The 10,726-nt window shown below is 40.5% G+C and overlaps 1 protein-coding gene and 1 long non-coding RNA gene across 2 annotated transcripts; both read right to left on the bottom strand.

The window, feature by feature from the left end:
• Positions 1-5,458: 5,458 nt before the first annotated feature.
• On the bottom strand, positions 5,459-6,093 carry LOC147256756 (uncharacterized). The gene is made up of 3 exons (XR_015117775.1): positions 5,966-6,093; positions 5,815-5,871; positions 5,459-5,493 (listed from the first exon to the last, which is right to left on the bottom strand). It is a non-coding gene; the product is annotated as an uncharacterized LOC147256756 (long non-coding RNA).
• Positions 6,094-8,599: 2,506 nt separating this feature from the next.
• Positions 8,600-10,658, bottom strand: LOC147256755 (uncharacterized). The gene is made up of 4 exons (XM_086212831.1): positions 10,338-10,658; positions 9,653-9,908; positions 9,374-9,542; positions 8,600-8,913 (listed from the first exon to the last, which is right to left on the bottom strand). The coding sequence occupies exons 2-4, from the start codon at positions 9,885-9,887 to the stop codon at positions 8,790-8,792; spliced, it is 528 nt and encodes a 175-aa protein (XP_086068957.1). The 5' UTR covers positions 9,888-9,908; positions 10,338-10,658; the 3' UTR covers positions 8,600-8,789.
• Between the last annotated feature and the right edge of the window lie 68 nt (positions 10,659-10,726).

Genomic DNA, 10,726 nt, shown 5'->3' with positions numbered 1-10,726 from the left:
AGTCCGGTAGCTTCATCAATGAACCAACACCATTCCTAATAAAGTTAAACATAAATGGCAATAGGAGGAGTTTATCAGACTCCTCCTATGCAGAATAAAACTGCTTCAGTACAACAAGGCACCAGGAACACTGATGCTGCTTGCCTCAGCTACTGAACAGGACAGGTAAAAAAAAAAAAAAAAAAAAAAAACTAATCCGCCAGTGCCTCCTGGGGGCATTAATTTTTCCAGCCCTAATTTTTGCTAACCCTAACCCCATCCACCCAATTTTTGAGCCCAAAATTCTAACCCTTATCCTGATTACCTATAATTTGATTATTAATTATCTCTGATCTAACCCCCTACCCTGATCCTAACCATAACCCTACACCCTACGGTTCCAAAGTGCACCACTTTGAGTGGGGTGGTACTCTTACCATATACCTCCGCCTATGAATCCCCACAGACCAACACATAAACTACCACCCTGTCCAAACACACAAAAAGTCATCCTATCAGTGGGAATAAATAATGTATTCCAAAATCATCTAATGGAAACTATAAAAAAAACCAGTACCAGCAACTCAATGCGATATTAAAAAAAAAAAAAAAAAGTTTCCCAATGCGGCCATCTTCTTTGCACTCTTACAGGTTTCTCATAAAAAAGGAAGACAGTTTCAGAACATGGCAACACAAATTAACCATTTTCTAACAACAAAATACAGAGTTCTGAAGGGCATTGACAGTAACTTCTTTATTACAGAATCGGACATGGTTCACTAGACGGCCTCTACAGCAGACTCCATCCTGGTCTCATGGTTGTCTCAGTTAAACTGATGGCATCAGGACCTCTGTCCTTTGGTGATTGGTTAATTAGGCTCAGCATGAAGGGTGGTGAACACCTGAAGGGGTGTGAATGCTCCCCTTCAAAAGGAGCTCTCACATTCACACTCTCTCGCTCCTGTTTGCTTAGTCAGTTGGTTTGGGTTTTGGTTGCTTTGGTTAAGTTTATTCTATTTTACTTTATATGGACATATAGCTTTACACACACACACACACTCATACATTGCAAACATTACTGATTCATTGACATATAGTTACATTTAATTTATGTTCATTAAATACATTTACGTTTAATTATTTGAAGTCATGTGTGGTCTCCATAGTTTGTCCTACCATTGAGCCAAGGTTGTGACAAAATGGGGGCTCGTCCTTTTGGTTTTGGGTAGATGATTTGTAAGATGAATTTGGATGGAGTATTGCACATGACTCTAGTGTTTTGTTGATTTGAGGGAGCTTTAGTCTAATCTGTTTTGGTCTTTCTTTAGGGCTTGTCATTGTGAAGTGAGCAGACTGTGGAACTGGTGGCAATATTTTGACTGGTGGTCTCCCTGGTTAGGCTTGGCAACAGGCTCTGTTGCATGGTGTCCTTGTAGTGTGGCGGGGAAGGTGGTTAGAGCAGTTGTCTCAGGATCACATCCAGGGTTTTTTTGGGGGGTAGCTGTTTTTGCAGTTGCTCTTCAAGGCCGCTGGGCTTCAGTGAATAAATACCTGCCACCGGTACCTTTCTGAAGACTAGGGATGAGTTTTAGGTAGCTAGATAATTTTGCTGGTTTTTTAGTCTGGGGGGGGGGGGGGGGGTAACCAGTCTTTGCCATCTGTGACATAGAAGTTTCTGTCTGCATTTACCTCAATTTGATTATCTTTGGTTATGGCTAATATTGTAGAGGAGTTTGTTTAAGGTCCATCTGAGGAATTGCTGGAGCAGTGCACTAAAGAGCAGTTGATTAAGATTGCTCAACATTTCTCTGTTGAAGTGGAGCCTAATCGCACAAAGGACAACCTGAAGAATATTATCAAGGCTACTTTGCAGGAATGTGGTGTGTTGATGGACGAACGGGGTAAGACTGATGTGAGTATTTCTAGGACTGGCTTGACATTTGAACAGCAGAGGGAATTGTTACTTTTGAAATTGGATCATGAAAAAGAATTGGAGAAAATGAAATACAAAAAGGAACAGATGAAATTGGAGTTGGAACAACAAAAATTGGTATTAATTAGGGAAGGAAAAATTTCTGCATCTGCTTGAACTGGGCAAACTAATGGTTCTCATTTTGATGTTGCCAGTAATTTGAGGTTGTTGCCAAAGTTTAATGAGAATGATGTTGAAACCTTCTTCTGTCTGTTTGAACGTGTTGCTGATTCCAGATCATGGCCTGATGAGGAACAAACCTTAATGTTACAGTGTGTCTTTACAGGGAAAGCTCAAGAAGCCTATTCTGTGCTAGCTTCTGAGGATTGTAAGAACTACAATGTGGTGAAATCATCTGTCCTGAAGGCTTATGAGTTACTTCCTGAGGCCTTCGTCAGCGCTTTAGGAGCTGGCGAAAGACTGGTAAACAAACACATGTAGAGTTTGCATGGGATTTATTCACTCATTACAATCGCTGGTGCTCTTCATCTGGAGAAGACACATTTGATAAATTGTGTGACTTGGTAGTCCTAGAACAATTTAAATAATATGTGCCTGATTACATTGCCACCTATATTAATGAGCACAAAGTCACCTGTCCGAACGAGACTGCAGTGTTGGCCGATGAGTATGTGTTAACACACAAGCGCAACTTTGGTGAGCGACGTACCCAAGAAAAATATCAGAATGTTGATTCTTTTTCCCAAAATTGGTTCAGCCATCTCCTGAGAAAAGTGGTTCAAATATGTGTAATTATTGCTGTCTCAAGGGTCACTGGAAGAAGGAATGTCCTCTGTTAAAAGAGAAAACAAAAGCAGCCCATGTGAAGTCAGCTGGTTTGGCTGCAACTATTCATATTCCTAATGTTGGAGTTGATGATAACCTGGTAGCTCCATTTCAAATGGAAGTCAAACAGATAGAATCTTCTGAAATCGATGAGGGTTATGCCCCATTCATGTCTGATGGCTTTGTCATGTTAAGTGGAGATGATAAAAGTTCCAGTTAGAATACTGAGGGACTCAGGTACTTTACATTCATTTGTGAGGCAGGCAGTTTTGCCATTTTCTGCACATACAGATACAGGGAGCTGTATTCCGGTAAAAGGGATGGGTTTGACAACGCTTTTTGTGCCTGTACATAACATGTTCTTATCCTGTGATCTGGTGCAGAAGGAGGTCGAGGTTGTTGTTCACCCCGAGCTGCCGGTGGAAGGAGTTGACGTCATACTGGGAAATGACCTAGCAGGACGTTGAATATGGCCAGATAATGTATCTTCTGTTGGCTTACAGTGTTCTGGGTTGCCAAACCAACAAAGTAAGTCAGCTGCTGCTGCATTGCCACCTGTGGAAGTCCCTGAAACTGAGCCAGCAGTTACGGCAGTTGGTACTGTGAAAGCAAAGGGGCTTAGTGAATCAGGGCCAGCAATTTCTACCGTTTGTGCTGTGACTCGTTCAATGACTTTTGTAAAGACGTGCCATATTTGTCAAGTTACAGGCAAACCAAACCAAACAGTGAGTCAGCCTTTTGAACACCTAATTATTGACTGTGTGTGTCCTCTTCCCAGGTCTAAGTCAGGATGTTCTTACTTGCTAACTGTGATGTGCCAGTCAACTACATACCCTGCTGCGTATCCTCTGCGTTCCATAACTGCAAGATCTGTTGTGAAGGCCATGAGTCATATCTATGTTTGGTATTCCCAAAATAGTACAGAGTGATCAGGGGTCCAATTTTACATCTCGGCTGTTTGCGCAAATTTTGAAACAACTTGACATAAAACACAACAGGGCTTCAGCATACCATCCTCAGAGCCAAGGTGCACATGAGCGCTTTCACCAGCATTTGAAATCTTTGTTGCGCTCTTACTGAACAGAGCTAAGGGCAGATTGGGAGGAGGGTTTGCCATGGCTCTTATTGGCAGGAAGGGAGGTTGTCCAAGAGAGTACGGGATTTAGTCCTAATGAGCTTGTGTTTGCCCATACTGTCAGTGGTCCTCTGTCTGTGGTGCATGATCAGTGGAGGTCATCTGACCCCCCGCAGAATTTGATCACCTCACGCTCTCTCGCTCCTGTTTGCTGAGTCAGTTGGTTTGGGTTTTGGTTCCTTTGGTTAAGTTTATTCTACTTTACTTTATATGGACATATAGCTTTACACACTCATACATTGCAAACATTACTGATTCATATAGTTACATTTAATCTATGTTAATTAAATAAATTTACGTTTAATTATTTGAAGTCATGTGTGGTCTCCATATTTTGTCCTACCATTGAGCCAAGGTTGTGACAGAGGGCACAGGAACTCCTGACCATAACGATACTAATATCCTTAACCTCTCCCTCTCCTATGTCTTAAGCGCTGCAGAATATAGTCTTTTAGAAAAGGGCCTGTTTTTTATCCCCACTCCCTCTAGGATTGACAAAAACGACCTGAGGAGAGACGTGTACGATTATCACAGGACATTAAAACTCACATGGCATTTTCAAGATTCTGCTATTGGTTCAAAGAGGCGATTCGTTTAGCCTTCTCTTTGGGAACCCCCCTGGGGGAATATCCCAGCCAAAATATTCCAGCTGATCGACCAAGATAATCTGATGTTTGAGGAACTCACCACAGCTAACACCAGAAGATCTAATTTGACTTCCCTGGAAAAGGAAGCTCTGAGGAAGCTGAAAAACAACATCGATTTGATCATTAAACCGGCAGACAAGGGATCCAAAATTGTCCTATTGGATAAAACGCAGTACCTTATAGAAGCTCAGCGAGATCTCTCAAACCAACAGCACTACAAACTTTTGACCCAGCCACTACAGACACAGACCCAAACACAGTTACGTGGGATCATAGATCAGATGTACGCACAAAAATTTATTTCATACAAACAATGTACCTACCTTGCGGGACCAGATCTGCCACGCCCACGAAAATTTTATTTACTCCCAAAAATTCACAAGGACCCGACGACCTGGACAGTCCCTTTCCAGATTCCACCAGGGAGACCAGTAGTATCTGATTGTGGGAGTGAGTCATACAGGGTCTCGGAGTTTATTGACTCTTTTATAAACCCACTCTCCCACAAACATGACAGCTACGTGAAGGATACTTATGATTTCATCAATAAAATCAACTCGGTCCAGATTCCTCCAGGGTCTCTCCTCTTCTCCATCGATGTGGACTCCCTCTACACAAACATTGATACCACTCTTGGCCTGCAAGCGATGAGGGATATTTTCGACAGGTTTCCAGATCCTACCCGACCCGACCCGATGAGGCTCTTCTTGAGCTGTTGGAGATAAGCCTGACAAGGAACGATTTCCAGTTTGATGCCTCATACTACCTCCAGGTCCATGGTACAGCCATGGGCAAAAAATTTGCTCCAGCCTATGCTGACATATATATGGTGGAATGGGAGAAGACTGTCTTCACAAAGTGTGACAAGCTGCCCATTGTATATGTCAGGTACCTGGATGACATCTTCGGGGTCTGGAGCTACTCTCGGGAGGACTTCTGGAATTTCTTCCACATCCTTTATGAACACCATCAACCTTAAGGCCAATGTGCAAGAGGATGAGCTGGAGTTTTTGGATACAACAGTCCATTGGAATCTAATGACACGAGTATATTTCAAAGATACTGACACCCACGCATTACTACACAAGACTAGTTATCATCCAAAACACACCTTTAAGGGGATCGTTAAGTCCCAGCTCATAAGATATCGTCGTCTTTGCTCTGAGCTGGCGGATGCTGAAAAGGCTACTTCTATCCTCTTTGGGGCATTACGGAAGAGAGGATATAGCAGAACCTTTCTACGAGACATCGAGAGAGGTGTGGAACAAACCAGGAACTTCCTTGCCCCAACCTACCATCAGGAAAATCATCCCTCTGGCATCCACATTCTCCTCTCCGACTCAACGTCTGACCTACAGGATGAAAAAACATTTCACTCAATTACAGAATACATTGCCTCTTTTCTCCTGTTCATCTATTATTTTAGCTTACAAGAGAAATAAAAACCTTAAGGATCTCCTGGTCCATGCGGGTTTCTCAGAAGCCCCGGGGTCAAAACCCTTTTTCAGGAGGGCAAAGTTCATTTATAATGAACACAGCAAAAAGGCAGCCCCATTGGACCACACCTTGAGTCCCGAATCTTCCAACCTGGTATATGTGATCCAGTGCAGCCACTGCAAGAAAATTTATGTGGGGCAAACAAAAAACAAATTAAAGGATAGACTGAAACAACACGTCTACCGAATAAAAAGGCATACGGAGACAGCGCTCATCCACTGTCATTTCAGGGAACATGGTGTGACCAATTTGACCCTCATGGGGGCACTGTCCACCACCTCCTTGTCAACTCAAAGGAGGAGCGCATCGGAATCGGCTCTCATCCAAAAATTGGATACAATTCATCCTTTTGGCCTCAATGAACGCTGGGATATGTAGATATGTAGTTCTTTTAAAATCTTAAATTTTATAAGAAAACCTCCCCTTTTTAAAAAAAATTCTTTACGCTACCGTACAAATAGGATCTAATCACCTTTTGTATAAGCTTACAGATGGTTGAGTGGTGTTGCCTCTTGACATTGATATCAAATACCAGGGGTTCAAATCCACTTGTGGCCTTCTGCCCATTTGGGATCACCCTACCTGTGTTTGTGGAGACGAAGGTTATTTCCCTCTCTCTTTTTAAATAACAGTAAATTTTATCTTTTTTCTAAAAAAAAGATCTGTTGGAGGATACTCACCTGATTACCCGTGCCCGTGATTTTCCCCTTCCCCTAACCCATTTAATATAGAAATAAATAAATTCATAAATTCAATCATTAATAAATAAATAAGGGGGATTATCATTATTATTATTAATAGTATAATAAAACAATAAGTTATGGTTAAAAACACTTTTTCAAGAAAGGGGAATATTTAAATTGGTTGGGTTAAAATTGGGTTAATTTCATGACAATAAAAAATATATATTTCATAGATGGGGTTTTTATTAAAATTTAAAATAACATTATTCATCTAAGATACAAATTAATGGTTATATTGAGGATCACTATTCACATACATAAGGGGTATTATTCATTGTTTAAAATTGGATAACTTACAGGGATAAAGACAAGGGCTTAACAAAAAAAATTTTTTTAAACACAAAAAGAGGTTGAGTTTATACAGAGGAAAGTCACTGAGGAAGCTCATTTCAACTCAGCACTTCGAAGAGAGCAGACCTACACTGTAAAAAAAAAAAAAGTCGTTTTTACAGGAAAACGCTGGCAGCTGTGGTTACCAGAGTATTCCTGTAAAAAAATACAGCAGCACAGTAGATAACTTTACTGGCAAAATATGTAAACTGATTTACAAACTACGTCTGAATCACATTAAACTACCGTTGAGTCTACAGAAAAAAAATTGTTAATTCCACATAGCAGTGTTGTATGTAAATAGTCCATTTCCTGTATTTTTTACATGTAATAATTGCTTATTGTGCATCTATAAATGATAAGATTAACAGGGAAATATCAAACAAAAACAAATTTAAACTGATCTAACAACAGTAAAACTTTGCATTTAAAATGGAGTTGTTATGTATATTATACATAAAATCTATTCATAATATGCTATATTTTAATGTTTTAATAATAAGGTTTTTATGTAAAAAATTACTTACAAACCTGCAAAATTATTTCTACTATGCTTACACCAAAACATGCAAAAAAATACATCTTCAGAAAAGACGAGAGGAAAATATCACGTTTGGGACCATTTATTTAACACCATGTCTCCAAGGATTTCAGATCTGCCAACAACACTGACAAAACTTTGCCCATTCCAAAACATTTAAGGTCATTCTCAACACATAAGACCAACAATATATTTGTACTTGAATGCAAATTAACAGGTTTGCTAATAAAAGATAGATTGCAAGAACTTTGCATCTTTTAAGCTGAACCCAGAGGATTCATAGTTTCCAATGAATCACAGATACATAATACAAAATCAATACACACACAATACAAAATCAGTCTCCATAAAAACCTCTACATCCGGAACTGCAAACTATTGTAACTGTGCATTCCTCGCTAAAACTGTAAAACACCCTTCAGAGTTTCTACCACTGATATGAGGTTTTGTGTACTCGAACATTTTTAGAGATTAGTCAGATTTCTGGAGTATGTGGCTCTTAATTGTCCCTGATGACAGGCAGAGAACAAATCTGACTCTTTAATACAGTCACAGATTTTTTCCAACAGTTTGGTAGGAAGAAAGTAGCTCCTACATGAAAACAGATCGCAAGAAGTTCTGTGGATTATCACAGAATATAAGCATATTGTAAGCATGTCACGCTTTCTGTCAAGAGAGATTGCTGTTGATTTTTTAAATGTGTTTTTTGGCACCACGGGCCGAGGGACATCTAGTTCTGTTATATTGGAGAGAAGGTACAGTACATCTCTTTGGCTGATATCTCCAAACACAGCAGCTCACACTGGAGCATTCTAGATGGATCAATAGCACTACATGTAAAAATTATGTATTTTTGATTTTCTGACAGTGATTTGATTATGACTTTTATTCTTCAGTTAAATCTCGAGAAATATAAATCAATTCAACAGCAACTTCACACCAAAACAGAAGTTCAAAGACTGCCGATACTTCTCTTCTAATTAGAACTTTAGTTTTAAACAATTTTAACTTGATAAATGTTCAAATTTGCTCTGTGTTTTCGTATTTGTCAGTAAGAATGCACGTAGGAGCATTAAGGTTTTTTTTTGTGTGGACTTTTTATGTGAACAAAGAAAAAACAAACACTAACTCGCTGGAGTCCACAGAAAGAGTCCATGTCTTAACGCCACTCGTGATCGGAGAGTTCCTGAATCAGGGTGAGGACTCGTGGGTTAACGCTGAGACGACGGTTGTTTTTATTCTCCACTTTGGTTCCTTTTTCCGGGTTTATGGAGAAGAAACACCTGTAGAATAAAAGCACAATAAAGCATATTAAGCATTTTCTTCTTGTAATTCCTTGCACTGGAAAACGGCTTGTCTCAGTGTTACTACTCCTTCCGTCATTACTTTTGCTAGTTTGAGAGCTAAAATGTGCTAGCTCTGCATGTATGTTTGTGTGAGCTGCGCAACGCCATGAAGATCAATGCGAAAAGTTGAGGTGGGCAGTACTCAGTAATAGTGACAGGTAAAAACAACCAATCATATACAAAAACTTTCCAGACTTGATGGATTTTGATTGAATAGGTTTTAGTAATGAATGCAAAAGGCATATTTTGTTTGGTTAAGTTTCATAACTACAATGCCTTCATTCTTGGAGGAATGATATTTGAACGGACCTGCACCAAAAGGTTACGACCAGGACCACGGAGCCAGACTCCAGGTCCAAGTCTAGGTCTGAGAAATTACTCAGCCATGTTTACTCACCTTTGTAGAAACTCCAGCGTTGAAGCCAGCTCAGATGGATAGTGGATGTTGAAACAATAGTAGCTCCCGAACATGAGGCACAACGCAGAAATGAAGGAGGAGATGTTTGTGTTGACAAGGTTCTGATCCAGACTCAGCATGTACCTTGTTGAGGAATAGCAGGACTGTCCTATGAACAAATTACAGGCTATATTAATAAGTGCTGCACTCACATGACAAATTCTATAAACAGTGCAATTTAAAAAAATAAAATGAGAGAGAAATATGAAAAAGACTTACCACAGACAATAACAGCAGGTGTAAGAGGCACTTGCTCCAGTTGGACCTCTTCTGCCAGACAAGTATCTTCGACATGGAAGAACATGGACTCCTCCTTCTCATCGAAGTAGCTGAGCAGAAGCAGGAGCATCTCGATCACATCATGTGAGCAGCCACTCTGCGTTCCCCGCATCCTCTGAAGCCTTGAGTAATTCTGAAGGAACTTCTTGCTCTTGTTGACACAAACTGTGGTCATGTAGTCAAGAAGCCTTTTTCCCTTCAAATCAAATCAAATGAAACTGCACATTTTAAATCTGCAGCAACAGCTATAGGAGCTTGAGGTGCAGGAGCATTGTGTACACGATAAAAATGGCCCTTGAAAGCTGAATACGTGTTGAACGTTTTACAACAGTTGGCGCCAACACATTTGAAAAGACAACGAGGCTCATTCCTATGCACTCTGCAATGTAGTACATAGCCTCTTAGTGTATCCAATTTCTTTTTACAAAACACGCAGGTGACCATTTTGAGGACTTCAAGCGTTTATCTGTGCTTTTCCGCTTAACTACGTTATCACGCATTGAACTAGTTAGCAGCTAAAGTACTGGTTTTAAATATCAACTGGTGCTAGCTTAAGTTACACCATGCTTTCGACACACACATTTCCATCTGCTCTCGAAAAACGTAGGCTGGCGTTGAAGCTTACCGTGCAAACTTTCAATTTTCCGAGTGGCACCAGCAGTCCCTCCACAAAGCTTGTGCTCAATTTGTCGACGTGTCCAAAAAACAAAACAAAAAACGTAGTCCGAGGATTTCTGCTCTGCTGGTGTTCCCTTCAGCAAGCGCCGCTCTGGCTCGCTCGTGAATGACGCCAGGTGCAGCCGTTAACGAGGACCTCGTACTTCTCCCTCTGAACACCAGACCCTCCACAAAAAGTGTGTCAAATCATAGATTAAGTTCACGTAGATTCGTCCTGAAACCGTTAAATTGACAAACTGGTCCGAACAAGTTTGCTCTGCTCCTGTGATGTTCCCGGCAAGCACGCGCTGGCGCGATCGTTAATGACGTCAGCTGTGAACAAGGAGCTGCACTTCT

Source organism: Aulostomus chinensis, chromosome 9 (genome assembly GCF_037954235.1).
Source record: "Aulostomus chinensis isolate RoL2024-O1b breed Wild chromosome 9, RoL_Achi_v1.0, whole genome shotgun sequence".
NCBI classification, from domain to species: domain Eukaryota; kingdom Metazoa; phylum Chordata; class Actinopteri; order Syngnathiformes; family Aulostomidae; genus Aulostomus; species Aulostomus chinensis.
Note: the sequence above shows the minus strand (reverse complement) of the source record. Positions and strands in the feature narration are given on the sequence as shown.